At 43.1% G+C, this 20,703-nt stretch overlaps 1 protein-coding gene across 1 annotated transcript in view; it reads right to left on the bottom strand.

Annotated features, from left to right (window-relative positions):
• PDZRN3 (PDZ domain containing ring finger 3) overlaps positions 1-20,377 on the bottom strand; it is a 135,450-nt gene extending 115,073 nt beyond the window's left edge. Inside the window, exons 1-3 of the mRNA XM_064667163.1 lie at positions 19,559-20,377; positions 13,644-13,730; positions 12,398-12,505 (exon numbers count right to left, since the gene is read on the bottom strand). Of these exons, the coding sequence (XP_064523233.1) occupies positions 12,398-12,505; positions 13,644-13,730; positions 19,559-20,275 (912 nt within the window). The 5' untranslated portion in view covers positions 20,276-20,377. The remainder of the gene's footprint in view (positions 1-12,397; positions 12,506-13,643; positions 13,731-19,558) is intronic.
• Positions 20,378-20,703: the final 326 nt, after the last annotated feature.

Here is a 20,703-nt window from a genome sequence, read left to right as displayed (position 1 = left end):
GGATTCTGGTTCCTTTGTTCTATAAATCTATTCAAATTATAGCACAGCGTTCAGACCAAGCAGAAAGTCTGAACAAGTGGCTAACAGTGCTCAAATCTGCAGGGCTGGCAGGCACGATGCTTTTCCCTCAGATTATGCATGAAATCCATTTAATCCCAAAAAGAAACTTCCCAGCATCTTCTCAGCCTCCCAACTCCTCCCTGAGACACATCAATAAAATGTTTCTTGTTAACCTAATGAGTTCAGGTGTCTAACAAAGGACCACAGCAGACTCTGGGGAAGGCAAGTTGGGAAAATGAACTGAAATGCAGTGTCAGCCCAGTGAAAGTAGCTTTTAATAGCCTGTAAAGCCTGGAGATGTGCTGGAGGCTAAAATATTACCTACTGCTTTCTCTGACACCCTTGCTCCTTCCTGGCTTTATAACTTGCTTTTAACATCAGCTGCTCTGCAAGTCTCAAATGCCTTCTGCAAAGAGACAGCCACAAACTGGGCAAACTATGTTGCTTTCTGGTAAACTTAGAAGGAGAGGGAGAGAGAGAGAACGTTTTAATTAGCAGCAGGAGGTAAAACTGGCTAAAAACTAAAGGAGAAGGTTCTCGTTGCTAGAGAAAGGTTTGTAATAGAAACAGTCACCAACTCCCCTGCTGCAGAGGAAACTGCCTACAAAGCTTTTAAGAGGAAAGACAGAGGCCAAAATGAAGGGAAAACAGTGAAAGGTTATATTAAAAAAAGAAAAAAGTGTATTGGTATGTACTGGCTCCTTCAAATACAGGAAGGAGTCGCAGAGCTGGCTGTGTGAACTTTTAAAATTAAAACAAGAGTTGCTAGCAGGACACTTATGAGCTGTAACTGCAGCTGAAGACAGCTCAGTGCATTCTGTTCCTCGTGGTTTGATGCTCACCACTGCACAGGCAGCTGGAGAGGCCAGTTCCCCTTCCATCTCCAGCATCCAAGGGGCTAAACCTTTACTTAAAAATGGGAGTCAGGGATTCTCAACAAACTAGCAGGAAAAGGGGAAAATGCAAGAGTGAGAATTATATAAATTCAAATTTTATTCCAGTATTAGTGTGGTTAAGACAACTGGCTCAACTCAAGTATGGGAATCCAGCTGTGTGCAAGGCAGTGACACTGGCCCCAAGAGGTGCCACTCCCAGGGCTTCCCTGTGTGCCAACAGGCTCATTTTTTCAGCAACACCTCACAGAATCACAGAATGGTTTGGGTTGGAAAGGACCTTAGAGACCATCTCATTCCATCCTCTGCCATGGGCAGGGACACCTTCCACTAGACCAGGTTGCTCCAGACCCTGTCCAACCTGGCCCTGAAAATTCTGTGATATTACCTGGCTTTTGTTTGTTTGGATTTGGGATGAACTAAGCTTTAAAGAGTCTGACACACCTTTTTTTTTTTTTGTTTTTTTGAAGAACTTTCAATGATTTAAGAATTCTTCCTAACTATAGACAAGAGATTTCTTTAAGACTTACAAAACATGAACAAATTCTCTTTGCAAGAAATTTGCATCAGAAAAAAAGCACTGGACAGTTATTTAGGTTTTAGGTTCTGGCAAAGATGATAAACTTCCTTTTTTGCTAGAGAGAAACACAATTAGCCAGGGAGCAATGGTGCATCTCCACATACCAAAGAGGTAGAATAATTTGATCATTTGAACTTCCATCCACTCTGTTTGGTGAGCAGGTTCAGTACTTTGGGATTTCCAAACAGGACCCAGTCTGAGCCAACAGCCTCTGTCCAGTTTACATGTGGTACGGCCATGGAAGCCTTGCCTTTCCCACTGTGACCTTTTCCTTGGCAAAACACAAAGCACCTCCATACAAAACCAAGCTCCCAGAAAAAAAACAAACCACAATTTCAGCCATAAAATATTTTCTTGATTATCTTAAATATTATCTTTTTCTCCTGGCTTTTTATTGATAAACAGTAACAGACTTTGAGGTAGCAAAAATACAAATAATCACCTTATTCACTTAACTCATGAAAGCTCTGCCTGCAGCCCCTCACCATTTGCTGTCAGATTTTGGGCTTAAGAAGAGAGGTTTGTTAAAAGAAAGGAGAAAAAGGTTTCTGTTTAGAAATCAAGTTAGAGAAAACCACTTTGGAGAATGCTGCAAGGGTGGAGATCAGATGATCTCTGTGTGTTTCTTTAGGAGGAAAAAGAAGTTATGCAATTCCAAGCAGTCATGTGGTATGGCAGCTGCTAAAGTTACTGCTAATTTTTATTAGAGCTGGCCAGAGCCAGAAAAAGGTCTGCTTTATAAGCAAGACCTTTTAAGAAATAAACTAAATCTTCCTGAGCTGGGAGGCCTGCAGAATGAAGAAGAAAAAAAATAGCCCTAAAAAGTTCTTTTTTTATTTCCCCCACCCATCCCCCAAATGATTCAGGAAACATTTTCCCTCTCCCTTCCTGCTGCTGGTTTCTTTCTCATATTCATCCAATCAATCAAACACATGTATAATATTTACTAGTTTTCAGCTCAAATTCGTGCTCAGCCCAAAAGGACTATTCACATGCTCGATGTGTATGAGCTTTTATTCACCCAAGGAAGACACGGGGCCCCTGGTACAGCTTTAGCTGACCCTGCAGTGAGCAGGGGCTGGACCAGCTGCTCTCCAAAGGTCCTCTCTAACCTCAGCCACTCCGTGATCCTCTGAAACATCCCGAGATTTTACTCTACTCGTTAAACTTCCAGGACTGAGCACTTTTGGCTCATGTCCTTGAAATTAAACTGGATCCTGAGCCAGGCTCCATCACCAAAGCAGCTCCTTGCTTTTCAGCACTGTACATTTTTGGTGCTTCTGAGTCGTGTGGAGGATGGCAAAGAAAAGAAACAATAAATGCAAACACTACCAGATAAAATTCACCGCACTGAAGAGACCAGACATGGCTCTTCATATGTCATCTAATCTCTGTTCCAACAGGATTAATTTTGTGCTGCTGTTAAATGGAGCATATAATTAAGCTGTGGATGCCACACTGGGGTTATGGATGATAACTGTGTCAGTGTAAAAGGGTATATGGGACCAGTCTGCTGCAGGGAGGCTATTCCTGAGATCCACAGGTCAAGTCCTACAACAGAGGCTGTATAAATTATATATAATTTTTTTTTTTTAAAAAGGTTATTTTAATACCAGGCTTTATTAGACTACAAAAAAGAGACCTGCACCAACAAAAGATATTGTTTTCCATACTCTGACTCTTTTCCACCTGCTTCTTGTAACTGAGGTACATTTAATGCATAATTTAAGTTGCAGATAAGACATTTGCATCATTTGAACTATTTGGGACTAGGACTCATCTGGCCTGTCACAGAAGGGAAGTCTCTTGGCACAGTGCACAGGGATGGGATGTTTGTCTCCACCAAGTGCTCTACCCACACAGCCCATCTCTATCACTCCTCCTGCACCCCTAACAAACCCTCAACTTTCCAGTTTTGATGTAACACTTCCCCCCCATCTTTAAAACTCAAATTCCCCTTTCAGAGGGAAATTCACTTTAGAGAAACAAGACTTTACCAAGAGAAACTTTTTGAAAGATGTTACACCATTACATGAAAGCCAACATAATACAAATTTACTTTGGATACTAAAATGCATATGAAAAGCAAAACACTATTTTAATTTAAAAGCCCCAGTGGTGAAGCAAAATTTTTCAGCTGCTGTTATTGTCAGACCAGTACCATTTGTATTTATGAGAGTCTAAAAACTTTACAAGTCCTGTAGTTGCACTTTGTAGTGGAACATAAAATAGTCCAGTTATATTGTTTTTAAATTTAACAAAACATGCACAAAGTAAAGCAATAGTCAACAACGTTGGAATTAATTTCCTAACCCTGATAAGTTGTCAGTTCTTGGTGTTTAAAACCCAGAACTGCAGTTAATTGTGAATGGTTTCCAATTTTTCAGAATGTAAAGAATTAATTAATTAGGCAAAGGAAAAAGCCTTATGTCTGAAGGAGAATATGAATCTAAAGCAATTATTGCTATAGAATTTGCCGTAGTAAATTTGATGAACTTCTAATTGAGCACTCTCATTTTCCATGTTTTCCTGTTTAATGACTCACCATAAACTCACATTCAGCAATTTTAAATAAACAAACAAACAACCCCCCCATACCGAAATATATCTGTTTACTAACAAGCAGTAAGACCTTAATTGCCATTAAAACTACAAATACCAGTAACTAAAAGTGACTCTGTGTTCCATTTCTCTTGCTCTGAAGACAAATCCCTTCACCAGAATGAACCAGGGCTGAGCTGCAGGCTCAGGATTTGGGATCCCCAGGAAGATTTGGTCATTCTCCCACATTTGGCATTTTTCACACTTGCTGAACAAATTCAATTTTTAATTCCAAATGAAGAGTTATGCAAATGTGACTCAAGTGCCTTTTGAAGAGGGATGGTCTGAGCTTGCTCTTTTTGTCAGTTAATTTGCACTTACTTCATGCATATCTTTAACCCAATTGGCATGGAAATGTACCACATATGTACTAAATTAAGGATGATTGTGCCTGATTGCCCAATTATGATATAAAATGTGTGAAAATAGTTGATAGGACATTCTGTGTGTTTTCTCTAAAAAGACTCATCGCTGTTCAGAAATCTAAAAATAAAATCCAGCAGTTAATCATAATGGTTTGGCTTGAAATTTGGAAAACTGAACAGGAGATGATTTAAAATGCAAGGAATTGTACCACATGTGAAAAGATTAAATTGTCCCATTGTTATATGCTCAACGAGCATCCCTTAAAAAAAGCATTTGTTTGGAGTCTGACACGTTTCTCTCTGATTAGCTGCAGAGAAGGAAACAGCTATTTTTCACTTGTTTGAAAGAGTAATAATTCCTAAAAAAACAAAATATGGATTTTTTTAAGTGTTTTCTATTTTTCTTTATCACCAGTGTCACAGCCATGGTGCCACACAAGGCTTGGAACAACCTTCCACCACAGTGTTGGTAGAAGGGAACAATCTCTTTTTGCTTTGCACAGGGCAGGGGAGGCACCCACTGATAGCTGGTTTACACAGATAATTAGCAAGGATTGGTTTACCAGAAAATGGTAAACACAGCTGAGGGATAATGGAGGGAATTCATGAGCTCTGGGATCAGCAATACAGGAGTCAATGGAGTGAGTCCCTTGCTTCATGTGAGATTTGACTGGAAATTATCACAGCAGTTTGCATTTCCTTCCAGTCCTGTTTCTTGTGGTCTCAAACAAGTCAACCAAAGAGAAAGAACTCCTACAGGCAGGGCATATTCTAAATAATCTGTGACTTTCACTGTGTTTTAAAGCATTGCATCAGTAGGATTTTTCTCCCTCTTTTTCCATCCCTATAGTTGTGAAAAATCTGATGCAAGAGACTGACCTGGAAAGCATTTTCCTCGTAATCACTTCTCCTTTTACTCAAGAGCAATTTCCTGTTTAACTGTAGTTCCAACACAAACATGAACATTATTTAACTTCTCTTCAAGAACTGGGGGTGCTGTACATCCCAGCTCCCAACGGCAGAGCAGCCTGGGCTTCCACCCTCGGGAGATGTTTCCCCATGGTAGGGATGTCAAAGGGTCTCTCTAGGGTACAAGTGTCAGGAGAGAGCAGTGTGTGAGAGCAACAGGAGAGGAAAATGGAGAATGGGGCTGTCAGGAGAAAGTGCTGAAGGGTGGAAGTGCCAAAGCACAGCAGCAAAGTCACACATGAAACAAATATTGTGGAAAGCTGAGCAGCTCCAGGAAGCACGGGCAGGTCTGTGCAGGTGTGGGACCCACCACTGCAAGAGTCCCCAAATGAGACCTATGCCCACAGCAGGCTCTTAACCCCTCTGCTCAAATAATTCCTAAGTAGTTTGTGTGAAACTGGAATGACTGCAGCCATCCTGCAGGAACCCTTAAGGACAAAATCCTACAGTTAAACTGTTCCCCCCCAAATTCAGTGTGAGCAGGGCAGGGCTGCGTGAGGGGTCCCTGAGTACCTGGGACACCCCAGCAGCACTTGTCTTCTGGGCTGGGCTAAAGATTTGCACTGGTCAGAGGCAGCTTCTTCACAAATATAAACATACCTTTCAAGAAAAGTGGTATTCCTCCTAATTCCAGCAGTGGCAGTTCTTTTCCTGATTTGTGCACAGTCGTCATGGCCCTTATCTTGAAAGCACTGAATGTTTCACAGGACACATTTCATGTGCCCTAAAGACTGATACGGGTTGTTTTAAAGCAGACTGTGTCAGCAAGGAAAGCAAGAGCTTAGGTAAATGCAGGTAAAGGACTGTGTGCAGCGGAGAAGGGGCTCTACACCATAATCCCATTAAGAAGTGTTACACATAAGGGATCTATTCTTGAGTTTAAGAGAGCTTTTTCTGATGATTTAATTACCTCTTTTTCATTCAGCACACCCCTGAGAACAATATTCTGAGCTTCCACAGATTCAGAATGCCCACATTACACGTAGGGTCAACATGCTGTGGGCTTCTATTAAAAGGAATGGCTAAGGAGGTGTGGAAATTTGAGGGGAACTCACGCAGGACCTTTTCAAAGTTCCAGCATGAAATGTGCTCATAACCTGAGCTCTGCAGTCTACTGATCAGTGAAGAGGCAGAAACCATAGGTCATTAATACTAAAAACACTATTTCTTTGTTTGCAACACTTATATTTTTGTTCCATGCGATTTATTTTCTTTTTTGTTCGTGGGGAGAACAACATTACAGTATTTAGTATAAAAATCCTGTTGTACCTCTTTGGTTTGTACTCTGGCTCATCCCTCTGCTTCCCACCTCCCTGCCACAGCTCAGACTGCAGTGCTGGTATGAAATCAGGGAAATAAATTTATGAGAGGAAAAAATGCAGCGATAACCAAGGCCAACTGTTTTCATTTGTATTTTCCTCTTAAGGTTATTATTATTATTATTATTCCCTTTTGACCGAGCTGTGGGATCTATGTTTTAGCACAGGCACAATGATGCTTTGTAAGACACCATTAACAGATAGGGACAAAGGGCTTGGAAAGTTTTCTGTGAGCATAAACTCCAAAAAGAGCTGACTCTGCTGGAGCTGCACTCACTGCCCTGTCGTGTTCACTCTCCACAAATACTCTCATGTGCTTGCGTGTCCTGGCAGGAACTCGAACAGCCAATTTTAAGTCACTGTCTGAAAATGTTTTCTTCTAGAAAATTAATTCCTAAGCGTATGTAGCTGCACAGTAAATCTTGTTTGCAGAGCTGAACTTTTCCATTCATGACAATGAGAAAGTTCTGTTTAATCTATTTGCTTGTCAGAGTCCAGCTAGCGCTGGCACTAAGTGTCCTGCCAGCAGCTATAGGCTTAGGTTTATCCCCCTAAAGCTGACATAATTTTAAAAAGTTCCTACCAGCAAATCAGAAGTTTAAGGCTGCGTTCAGTTAATAATTTTATTTACTGATTCTTTGTGGAAGTTTCCTGTGAGCTGCCTGTGAGTGGAGATAAGTGAATGGGGCACACAGGGTGGGACGAGTGTGTACTGACAGTGCAGCCAGAGCAGCAACACACTGAGCCCTTTCAGCCCACAGACTCAGTCTGGTGGAAAAACTAGACCCATCACGCACCAGCAGACCACAAGGAATGTTTCTTCTTTTATTCATTCACTCAGTTTTAGAGCCATCCTTGCCTCAGCAGCAGAGGGATGTGTCACTGGCAGGGAAAGGTACACCACGCTCCCGCCAGAGTGTCCTGTCTTGCCATTCCTCTGTGGCTGATGGACTTGCTCTGTGCTGATCCCACTTGTCAGAGGCTACACCGTTAACACAGCTACCAAATTAATTTTGCTGAAAGCCACCTAACCTCCTCCTGCGAGCCCAAAGTGGCTCTGCCAAAACAGCTCCCTCGCTGCAGAGTGAAAAATGGAAAAATGGCAGCAAATGGCAAGTTCTGTTTGCACATCCACAGTGGAAGATTCCCTAAAACGTTTCATTGTTCTTCTGTGTAATCTGTGAAGAAATCCACGTCCTGGAAAAGCAGCCTGTAATTTGTAGCACATGAGTGTGCTTTGGGGAAAATCAATCAAATGCACTAAGACGTGTTCTCAACTCCTAAACTAATGATCCTTCCTGTGAGCAGCATGAAACACCGGGCGAGTCCCAGATGGCATAAATCCTCCAGGTTTCAGCAAAGCTGTGACAGTTTATACTACCTCAACAGTACCCTAATTGTGCTTAAAAACTTTTTAAGGTGGTGAGCAGCCCGTGTTTCAAAAGCCTCCTTCTTTCCAAGCAGTCCTGGAGCTAAACAAACAAGTTTACCAGTTAGTGAGAAGAGAATGCCATATTTAATTTATAATCTTTCAGAGCTGATGTGCTTAAAAATAAAAACTCTGAAAATCTAAGTTTGTCTTAAGAAATGCCAAGCAGCTGTGTAGAGGCATTCATGGCTGGGACCTGAACCAACTTCTGGTAAGAGAGGAAATTAGGACCATTTTGTTACCCTGACAAAAATGAAATCTCTGAGAACAGTAATTCCTTTGCAGAAAAATCAATAGTTTCAGCATGTTTTTAACGTGGCAATTTGCTATGGAACATCTGAAACAATACCTCAGTAAATCACTAGTCCTGCATGAAATCAGCTGCTTGCTTTGAATGCAGAAGTGCATGAAAAATGTGTGGTCAAAGCAGAGGAAATCTCCCAGAATCACAACTTCCTCACCCCTAAAGTAATTGTGAATGATCTGAAAACAGGTACACATAAGAAGCTTTGGTTCTTTGGTTTACATAGAGAAGTTACAAAAAGATCCAAGTCTTTAACCCTAATCTGAAAAGAACTTCTAGAATTCATTTTCCTCTATGCCTCAGATTACCTGTTTACAGAGCGAGGATATTATTAAACAGGGAGGGGAAATTATTAAGCAATTAATAGCTATAACATGATCTTCATAGTCCTATGTAAGCACTAAATATCATTATTTAACAGATTCTGTAAAGCAAAATACAAGGAAAAAGGCTATTTCTCTGTATTTGTTACACAGTGCTCTGATGACTGAGTAGCACAGACCATGGAACATTCATCTTGATGTGCATCATTTAGCAGTAGAAACATATACTTCACAGTGGCATTACTTATTTCAGTGACACAGAAAGGGCCAAAAAACTGCTTTCACAGACAATTCTAGTCAGTTCTTAAACATGATTAACTTTGTATTTAACCTTCTAAAAATGTAGAACAAGAAATCCAAATTACATAAGGAAAATGTTAGAAAAATTATCTCTGAAATGATTCCAAGTTTATCTCTGTATCAATTTGTCAAGGGATGGAATTTGCAAGCAAACATCAACAAAACAATACATTTGCTATCAGCTATGAGCAGTACCATATATGTGTCTGTATTTTACACTGCCTAATCCCTGCTCACTAATTAGAAATGTTGTGGCAGTTCTGAAAATGAGAAATGACACTCTCATTTGATATGTGCTCCAAAACACATCCACCAGAAGATCTGCAGCAAAGAAACATTTTCCAAAAGGAAATCAAATGATTCATGTTTTATTTCATTGTAAATTCTCTGTGATGGATGCTGGAATTAATTTGGGAGATGTTATGCTCAGCAGCTTATATTGGAATAGGAATTCTTTGTGAAAGAGTCTATTTAAAATCATGCCGATGACACATAAAACCTTAATATTGAATGAACACGGCAAAGAAGTTCTAGATAGTTAAATTCAGTCCTAAAAATTTAAGTTATCATCTTTTTTTACCGTTTTTTAAGCTTTTGAAAGCAAATGTGACTCACTAGGATGCTCTATGCTGTGCCAAGTTCCAAGTCCTCCAGCTGTGTCCTGCTAGTTACAGCTACATCTGTAAATGATTTTTCAGCCAAACTGCCAAATCAAAACTTTGGCAGTGTGAAAGTTATTAAAAAAAAAAAATGCCTCTAGAAGGCCACTCTCCCTGGACATTACCTAGTGTTCAGCTACACAGCTGACATGGTATTTGAGTTAGCTAAGATAATTTGACATGAGTATGATATAGCTTGCTGAGATGCCTCGATGCAGGAGGCATCTCCTTTTTCCTTAATCCAAACTAAGGTTAGACATAGTGTGCTAAATATAAATTGCAGAGAATGCAGAGAATACAGGATGAAAGAGCTTTTTTCAGGAGCTGATCTCCACACTATGTGTATTTTGAGGGCTCCGTGTGAGAGCACTCCAGTCTAGTGCTGTGAACTGGATGCCTGTAGTGGTTGGGGTGCATTAAATCAATTAATTTTATCTAAAAAGGAATCCAATTAGCACACTTGGAGACTGCTCCACAATGGGAGTCAAACCGCATTAGCCGGGCACCGCTCAGAGACTTCCTTCGACAGGACATTCCTGATCCAAACCGAGATGCTGATGTGGAGGCACCCAAAGCCAACTCTTGGGAAACAATGGGCTCAATTTTCGTCAGCCTTTTGTATATATTTAGAGGTGAGAAGAGTGAATATGACAATGAGTTTGTGGTCAGCACAACGAGAGTTGTCAACACACATCAACTCATGTCAACACACGGGTTCTTGCTACCCTTGGCGTGTTATTAATGCAACAAACTGCTCTAATGTCTTTATTCTGGGCTTTTCTCTTATGTGGAAATGTAACTTGAACTGTGGAAAAGACCTTGCACAAACACTGCTCCCACAGGCCTGGCTCTGCTCAGGGAGGGGACACAGCCAAGAGGCCCAGCAGGAAAGCTCACCCAGCCTGTCCTCTCCCATCTCCCTCTCAGTCTTTAGTTTGCTTCCAGCAGAGCTGGATTTAGGTCCTTAACCTGGCCAGCACTAGTGCTGCCAAATGCTAAACTCAGGGAGCAACTGGAGAAGTAAGGAGAGAATAAAAAAAGGAGACTGGGCTCTGAGCAACCTGGTCTGGTGGAAGGTGACCCTGCCCGTGGCAGGGGGTTGGAATGAGATGAACTTTAAGGTCTCTTCCAACCCAAAGCATCATATGGTTCTGTGAAAAATAAAAAGCAGTAAGGAGGGAGCAACTGTGAGCAGATTTTGGTAGGGGGAAAAAGGTTGGCTGCCCTTGTTCCCTGCGCCATGGGTGACTTCCACAGACAAAAATACCATGAGTGCAACTGCTGACGGATTTACAGGGTTGGTGCTCCAGGAGACTGAGCTGGGCTTGCATGGAGAGACCAGGACATTTCCCAACCTTGGGGTATCTGATCTTACAAAGTTTTGGTTTTCATAGGGTTGTTTGGTTTATGTGACTGAGCACTTCTTCACAAACGGATGTCAGCTTTCCAAATCCGCCGTGGGGAAATTCGGGCTTATGGGAAAATTTTCAGTTCAAACAAAATCACACAGTTCTCACAAAACTGTCCAGACCTTTCTGCAATTATGTTACATCATATATATAGTTTAAGCAACTCTGGATCATTTCACAGCTCAGCTTCTTATCTTTTTATAGTTCTGCTACCGTGGCTCCATTCTTTCCCATATGAAGAAACTTAATTAATATTTTATATCCCTACTAAATTGTGAATACAATTTACCATAACAGTACAGAAAAAGGCAAATACACTTTGTCCCCTGCCAACAGAAAATCCTTAACAGCTGTTTATTGCTCATTTGCAAAACATAAGAGCAATGGAATTCCATTACTTAGAGAAACTGGCTGTTCCATGATATCCTTGGCAACAAACACCACACTTATCTTTTTGAACAATAGACTCTCAAAGTTTCTCCAGCCTACAAAAATAAGACAGTGAGGAATACTTTTTCTTAACTGCAAAATGCTAAACAATGGGAACTGACTCACCGTCAGCTGCATTTTGTTTCATCAAAACTAACCTTTTTCTCACTCTGTCCCCCCAACAAAGAAATTTGCTCACTGCAAATTGTGAGAAATGTTTCATGCAACCATCTCTTTCACAGGAAGGACTTTTTATTGAGGTCAAGACTCTGGCAAAATGAGAAGAAATTCAGACTGCAATCTGAGTAATGTAAGAACTTACAAGCAACATTAAGGCAGTAACTTTAGGTTTATAATAAACCAGACAGAAATTGTGGGGCAGAATTTTTTCTGACTTTTCAAAACTTGGAAATACTTAGAAAAATAATACCGTGGTTCACACCACAGATATTTCACATATGGTTTTAACTAAATAACTTACAAGTTTCCAATAGCTTAAAAAAGAACTATCTATGGCATACCAGATAGATGCTAGCTCCTCAGAAAGTCAGGACACGCACATACCATCCATAATCTGGTTTCTATATTTAGGTAAGAACTATACCTAAAGCCATGGAGGTCAGCACTGCACCAAGTCAAGCATGTTTTAACAGACATATCTCCTAGACAGTGTTTACCACGGTACATTTCTCCCAAACCCACACCAAATATGCCATTTGAAAGCCTTGCACTATTAAAAGACAGTGTGTCCACATACCTCAATAATCCTGTCATGAATTTGCAGCCCTCCTTCCTTAGCAGCAGGCCCTGTGTCGACTATTTTCGATACAAAAATTCCTTCGCTCGATGAACCATCTTGATTGTCCTTTAAGGATGAAAAGAAAACCACATTATTACCCCAAACCAACTCTGATTTTCCCTCAGCTAAAGCTTGTCCGTGTCACAGCAGCGCCTGTAATTTGAAAGAAATGTTCTTATTGATGTCTTAATATGGAATTACTCTGTGCTAATGAGAACACCTGATACTCCCGTTTGGAAAGATTAAACAACCAGGGACGGACTTCCATTAGGTAAATTAGTTGTGTGATAATCATTTTCCTCTGACTTAGGCCAGCTCAGTAGTAATTGTCATTACAATTATTCTCAATGTAAAATCCAGTGAGACACAGCCTGTTTGCACATCAAACATAAGACAACACTGCATTTTTATTTTTAGTTGCACGGCTCCTTCTCTGGAGATTTAAAAATAAACCAAGAAAACAATTTATATCTAACAAGGTATTTTCATACTCCTGTGTATTTTGTCACTGTCTTCTACCAGTGCAGAACAATGTCTCAGAAAATGGAAAAACTCTAACTGTAAAGAATAACTTTCAACTGAATTCACTAGGAATAAATCGTAATTAATGTCAGATTTCTGAGCAGTCAAGAAGTAGTTCTAAATACTTTCTAAATTACTAGGACAAGGTATAATCCACTCCTTGATCTAATTAAAGTCATATGCAGCAGCTCCAGCCAACAGGCATCCAGAAAAAATACATTAGTGAGTGTATGGTGCAGGAAACATCTGCTGAAATCATAGAATTCAAAAGTAGGTTGTTTGAGTTACATCCCTTCACCTGCACAGGGGGGCTGCTGAACCTCTGGTGGAAAGCACAGTAAATAACGTGGGGTTTTTTAATGAAAAGGCCTAAAGCTGTGGGCCCTCAACCCATAATCCTCACAGCACTATGGTCTGAGAGACACACCATGGGTCCCATCATTTTGGGAGGGACACTGCACCAATATTAGTGCTGCTGGCTGTGATGAGATGCAGGAATAAACACGCTGCGAGAGAAAAGGCAGTGGAGTTCACAGACATCCGACACAAATCCCAGTATGAGATCTGCTCTGAGAGAATCACAAGAGAAGCAAATGCTTGTCAGCAACATTTTTCCTCTAAGTGTTGACCTACATGCTTTTCCCAACTGGAAAGGGCAAACATATTTTAACAATTAACATACCACGCACGGTCGGCCACCAATAATATTAAATCCAAGAGAGCCAGAGTCACGATGGAGGACGAGAGTCAGTGCTTTAGTCTCTTCCCCCTGCAAGGAACAGATAAACACATTCAAAACATTTGTGTGCGTGGGTAAAGTAGGACAGATAATACTTCCACCCAGGTCTGTTGGGTCGGTTTCTTATTTTTTTTACCCCCATGTAGTTCGGAGAAAAATGTTTGGAATAGCTTTGCAGGAGCAAAGTCAGCAGCTCCCAGCCCCTGCTCCAGCCACCCCACCGAGCTCCAGCAGCAGAACCACCCCTAAGATTTATGTGTCTTTTTTATTGAGATCTACAGTGAGACACTTAACAGCAACAGAACAGTTTTATATGTAATACTGGTTCCTGCAACTACTTGACCTAGTCATATGTGATGTGTTATGTAAAATACTCCATGTTTCCAGTAGTCAAACTCTTGATTTTCTAATGCTTTTCTAATCTTAGGACTGGATTCTTACGTTGCTTCTCTCTAGTGCTGGGTACATGACATTGTTTTAAACAGTATCAAACACAGTGTTATACAACAGAAATTCTCTAGCGAGTTTGAGAAAACAGAATTAAACAAAACTGCTACAAATTTTGCCAAAGGCCTAGAATGGCAATTGCTACTCAGAGCACCTGCCATGCATAATTTTTTTCTCTGGAATTTTAACACTAGCAAAACAGAGATCTTCCACCATTGAAAATCATGATATTAATCCCCTAAAATACGAAATTCTGCAGTGAACAGTTGTCTGGACAAAAAATGTACAACGAAGATATACTGGATGGACCTGTAGTAGTTGGGTGACTGTGTGAACATGCTCTGTTATCCTGCTCTCTTATTCCAGTTTGTTCCTAACTATGAACTCCAGTAAAATGTTATTTATGACACAGTGATGCTACTTAGGTCTATTAACTTTGATAAAGACAAAACTAAGTGCATGTACTGTTAAAGACAACTAAATCTTCACAATGTTCTCTCTTCAGTTTCAATCAAGTGGCTGTTATTTACAGCACAACACTACAAAATTATTGAACAGACAACAGCAGAGCACTACAAAAAGCCATTTCAACAACAGTACATTTTTTAGAGATCAGAATAGGATTGGTATGTTGTGCATCTAGAGATACAGAATAACTTTTCTACCTCCGAGACCTTTTCCTTTGTTTTATCCACAGGGTGAAAAAGTTATGAACACAAGAAAGGTTGAGGAAGTTATCTTACAAGTCTGGTTTTCATAACCAATTAATGACAAAAATTACAACAGTTGCATTGTAATTCGATGCAGATGGTTTTAGTTTATGCATTTTTCTTCTAACATGTCAATTTGAAGTTGTCAATCAAACATTAATGTCTATTAAACTCATAAAAAATGTCAAAGTAATCCTGGATTACTGAACTACTCCTACAGATTTGGGGATGATAATGAAGCCCAATTCCCTACCAGTGTGAACTGGCAGAGCTCCACTGACCACACACTTCACCACAGGGGAGCTGCACTAATACAGTCCACCTGAAAATGTGGTTTACAACTTCTGTGTCCATTTCTGATCATTATCTTCACTGCAGGTCGAATAATAAATAGAGGTGGACCTGATACCAAGAAACATGAATAAACTCTGATTTTATTTGAATTTGCCTGCACTCAGCATCAGTGAGAACTAGGTAGCCAGAAGAGGACAGAAAAATGAAGTAAAAGCTATTTCCCTGCAAGTCTACAGACCCAGACCTCAGACAGGATTTCAAGGAACAAATTTCCAGTCCTGTGAGACCACTTTCAGGGATGAATGATTCAGGATTTGAAAGACAAGAACGTGTTAGCCCCACTGTTTCCTTCTCCTATTATGCTTTTTTAAGAAGGCAAATCAACTAGAACTATCAAGAAACAATTATGGCATTGCTCTCAAGACACTTTCAGTAATTAAAATTGAACGTTTTCATTAAAGCCTCCTTATGTGGCTATGATTTGACACTTTTATACGTGGCTGAGTCAGTATGAAAGCAGTCTATTTAATCAGTCAAGTTGCGGGGAAAAAACCCAACTAATAATAGTTTTCTGTACTTCTGAAAAAGTACTTCTGCCCACAGGGGCTTTAAAGAAACTTTCCAGCCATTTCTGGTGGATTTGTGCACTGTCTCCATCTTCCCCACGGCAGCAGAGGTGTCACAGAGCACAACCCACTGCAGAGCACTAATCCCACCACCCTCACGGAACCGCCCCGGCACCAGGGCAGTTCAACACTTGGTCACTTTTGCAGATTCACATCTCAGGTCTTAACAATTTCTTTAACAACCTTCTTGGCTTCATAAGGAAGCCACGATGCAAATGACTTTTCCAGGCTCTGCCTTTCCCTTCCCCTCCAATGTCTGGCGTTCCAGCGGAGCAATCATTAAACAGTGAGGTAACTGTGGAAATCGGTGGCCGGTGTCCAGCCCTGCCCCGGCAGCTGCTTCGGCAGCAGACCTGATGGTTACTGGCATGTTGTATTCCCACAGCTGAACAGAACTCTTAAACATAATTCTTGAAATTACTGTACTTCCCAGCTGAGTAATGTGGAGCTAATAGACTGTTTTTCCCCTTTAGATAGGGGAAGACTAATTTCTTTGGTAGTGCTGTGGCTGAGAAGGTCTGTCTTCATCAGAGGAGGCACTTCAGCTCCTTGTTCTCTCGTGAAAGGGCTGCCAGGACCAGCCTGGCACATCCTGCTCAGGGACAGTCTGAGAAAAACACATCATCTTGTTTCAAAGGACTTCATCTGGCTCTTGAGGAATTCAAACCTGTGTTACCACAACCACAGCAGTATTAGAGCAGAGGTCCTAAATGCCAGATCGTATCTGGTTCCTGTCTGGCTGATATATTTAAAGTCAGTCCCTGTCTCTGGTTGTCAGGACAGCGGAAGGGTTTCCACCGTGAGCTGCAGCCAGCACTGCTTCCGATTCCCCCCCACTCCCTCCTTCCCAAAGGACTTTGTCGGCTGTGTAAACAAGGGAACGACCAGATCAGCTTATCAATAGGTGTGCACAGTGGTATGTTTCACCAAGGATTAGGCCTTGTTTGAATAGTAAGAGGGTTTTTTTGATTGTTTAGACTTTGATATTACAGGATTGACATCTCTGATCAGAAGAAATACTAAATTTGAGTGAGACACACCACCTTCCCTACCACTCCTTCCTCAAGCTCATTCACAATAAGCCTTACCTCTTCCAAGGAATTCTTACCAAGGAATAAACAGTCACTCTCTGAATAAACCATCAAACTTTTCTTTTGGAATAAACATTTACATCCAGTAAATACACAGTAAACTTAGTGTTCCCTCAGTGATAAGGAATATACATGGACAACAGAACTGGGGTCACTTAACGCACATCTGTCTACTTAAGGGGCTTATAAAATGGTGAGATATTTAGAGATGAGTGTGTGTATAAAATATGTATTTTATTTGTCTTCTCTTAATAAGCTATGGTGGTGTTATAGAACTCACTTCCGAAATGGTAGATGAAAACACAGCAAAGCTGTGGTTCATCCAGTCACAAAGTCTATGCTAAGGTGAACCCAGAGCTGGTCTGCCAAAAGATCATGAATTTGGGTCTTTCATGAATGGCCTAATGCTGTATGACTAAGCATTTAAACAGAGCTGTACGTGAGCTGTTTTGACTACAGGATGTCATCTGATTTATTCTAGATTGGTTCTGCATCTGTGACAACAAGCAACCACCAGGCAGGGAAGTCAGAAAATCCTTTTTCTTCATCTGCTGAGGAGCCAGAACACCCAAAAGTAAGTTCTGCAATCACCACATGTAAACTGTGAACCCACATTGTTAGTGCTCAGCCTACTTGCGTTTGACATGGACCAAACGATTACATCGTATAACAAAACACATGAAATATGAGTAATGGTCATAATTAAGTAATGATGGAAAATCAGCTATTCCACATGATCACACACTTAATCCCTGTGTTCAGGGACCTAATGCTTAGGCAAGTATGTCGTGCTGAGTGTTCCTGCACAGTCTAGGCCAGTGTCTCTGAGAAAACAACCCCAGAGTATAAATTTGTCAGCATTCCACAGCCCAAAATTTGGTAAAGCATCCCCTGCACTAGGGGATTACCATGGGTCTTTTAAAAAACTCTCCAGTGCACAAAGATGCAAGTTTCCTGATTGTACTTCTCTGGGAGCAGGGCAATGGAAAGCTGTTGGTGTTGGCAAGCTGCCCAAAATGCTGTGAAAGACACGTAATTGATTGACCGCTGGACCACGAGTCTGTGGTGACATGACACCTTCCAGCTTTCTTCAGATTCGTGGCTGCTTCAGAAAACTGTATAACAGCCTTTTGTAAGAGGACTAAAAACCAGCACAGTGGTCCCAGCCAGCTGTATCCATAAATCTGATAAAGAGTACAGCTAGAAACTACGTACCATGAGCACCTCTCGGACTCAGTGCAGCTCACTATAATTTACAGAGCTAAATAATGCAAACCCAACATTATCAACACTAGCAAATGAAGGAGGGGCAGTGGAAGAATAAAGAAGAGCAGAGATGAGGAGGTAGGGATTTGGTGAGATGATCTCCCACAGCAAGGCTGTGTGGAGGGGCTCTCCTGTCATCAGCAATGGACAGGGAGCAGAGGCAGCTGTGTGCCAAGCTGTGGGAGCAGAAAGCTCTGCAGCATGCCAAGGCAAAGTACTGTAGGAAAAGGAGGAGACAGAACTGTCCTGAATCTTGATATGAATGTGAACCCCCAATTTATTTTAATAGTTTTACTAAGTTTCTAACCAGCACCACACCCAGTATCGCCAGAAGTCAGAACAGTACATTTAAGATTAAAGCGTTTTCTGTTTTGAGTTTGGAAAACATGATGGGTTCTAAATAGGAAAAAGGAAGGGGGAAAAAAAATAATATGAAGTTTTATTTCCTTTCCACAACTTTTAGAGTCTCAACATTACTAAAGGTGTGAATACAGATGTCTGACAGTTTTGAACAGTTTAATACTGCTGTGTCTGTGGTAGCACATTCCAGGTCACTGGGAGGACTTTGAATGTCTTCATTTAAAAGATAATTGGCTTCTAGGGCTTCCCTCGCTAGGGAGCCTCATTCCAATTAAAACTTGAGTATTGTTGTAGCTCTGGCTTTTGGTTCTGGTCATTTTATAAATGGTCTAATTCTGGGGGGGCTGAAGTCAAGTTAATTTCTCCTCTCCTAAATTGAGGTTTTCAAGAACCTTGTGTGATTCTGGGAAAGAAATCACAGGTACACAGCAGATGTCTTGTATTTGGAAGTGGATGTTACAGAGATAGTGGCTTCAGATCAAGAAATAGCTGGCGACGTGTCCGAGTTGCGAAATAGTTAATCCTAAAGTCAGTGTTTTGTAGGAAGCCCTAGTCTGGGATGCTAGGTGAGCTCAGGGTCTGGAAAGCATTGGGTCACAGCAGCTTCTTCCAATTCACTCCACTTTGTGTGACTCCTGGGAGTCAATTTCTGGCGGTTTAATACCATTTCCAGCCCTGGAAATTCCAATTTTGCAGTTTAGAGTTTTCTTCGGGGGAAGAGAACCAAGGAAAAAAACACCAGCAAAACCGCGATCCCGTTACTTTTGCTGTGAGAGCTGCCATATGGGGTCCAGATATCAATGACGGTCACGGCCGAAAAATATGTACCTATGGAAACCGGTGCATTACGGCTATTAAAAGCTGAGGTATTCGGAAGGATTTTGGGGCCGCGTGGGCTCTCCAGGACAACACGACCCCCGTCCCGCAGAACCCGCCGGGACACGCGCAGGGCAGAACGCGCATCCCGCGGCCCGGGGGGCACCGGGGAGCGCGGGGCGGGGGTCGGGCCGTCCCGCCGTGTCCCCCCCCCCGAGCGGGGACACCCCTCCCGCGTCCCCCCTTACCTTGCCGGGGGAGGCGGCGCGGGCGCGGGCCAGGGCGTCCAGGCGGGCGCTGTACTGCGTGAAGCGCTTCTGGTACCGCAGCGCCGTCACCTGCAGCTCCAGCTGCGCCGCCGCCAGTCGCGACAGCAGCGACTGCTCCCGCTTGCCGGCGCGCAGAGCCTCCTTCTTCAGCGCCTTCTCCAGCGCGGCCGCCCGCGCCTGCAGCGCGGCCCCGTGGGCTCGCAGGGCTCGCAGGCAGCCGTGGGCGCCCGCCCGGCGCTCGCCGTGGGTCAGCACCAGCCCGCAGCCCTGCTCGCACAGCCCCGCGGGCCGCGCCTCGCAGCGCTCCCGCATGTGCGCCTCCACATCGCGCAGGTTGAGCACCTGGCGGCAGCCGCGGTTGCGGCACTTGGCCGGGGAGAAGTCGCAGGTCTCGGCGTGCTCGCCCAGGTGCTGCAGCGGCACCACCGCCTCGCAGCCCCGCGCGTGGTTGTCGCACTTGATGTCCAGCTTGAGGATGAGGCTCTTGAGGGGCAGGACGTGGTTGAGCTCCTTGGTGGAGATGCGCTGGCAGTTGACGGGGCAGCTGCCCTGCTGCACCACCCAGGGCAGGACGCAGCCCGCGCAGAAGACGTGCCCGCAGGGGGTGGTCAGCGGGTCCTCCAGCACCTTGTTGCACAGGTTGCACTTGAAGTCGGGATCCACCTCCCCGCTGAAGCGATCCAGCTCGAACCCCATCCTCCTTCCGCTCCGCCGAAAACAACAGAAAACAGAAAAGAAAAAAAAAAAAAAAGGAAAAAAAAAGCCCAGAAAAAGTACCCGGAGCGCGGAGACGGGACGGGACGGGCGGAGAATGGAAATAAATAAGTATCAGCCGCTCCCGCCGCCGCCGCCCGAGAGGGAGCTCGGCCCCCCGCCCGGCCCGCGGCCGTGCCCCGTCCCCGCCGGTCCCGGGAGCGCCCGGGAACGCGCCCCGAGCGCGCTCCCGCCGCCGCCCGAGCACAGGGACCGCCCAGGGACCGCCCCGGCACCGCCCACCCGGGGCGCCCCGGGGTCCCCCCCGGCCGGGGACGGGGGACAAGGGGGTCTTTGTGTCGGGGAGAGGCGGGCGGGGCGCGGGGTGGGCTCCGGGCTGGTACCCGCTCCCCCCCGGGAGGCGGCAGGTA

Source organism: Pseudopipra pipra, chromosome 11 (genome assembly GCF_036250125.1).
Source record: "Pseudopipra pipra isolate bDixPip1 chromosome 11, bDixPip1.hap1, whole genome shotgun sequence".
NCBI classification, from domain to species: Eukaryota; Metazoa; Chordata; class Aves; order Passeriformes; family Pipridae; genus Pseudopipra; species Pseudopipra pipra.
Note: the sequence above shows the minus strand (reverse complement) of the source record. Positions and strands in the feature narration are given on the sequence as shown.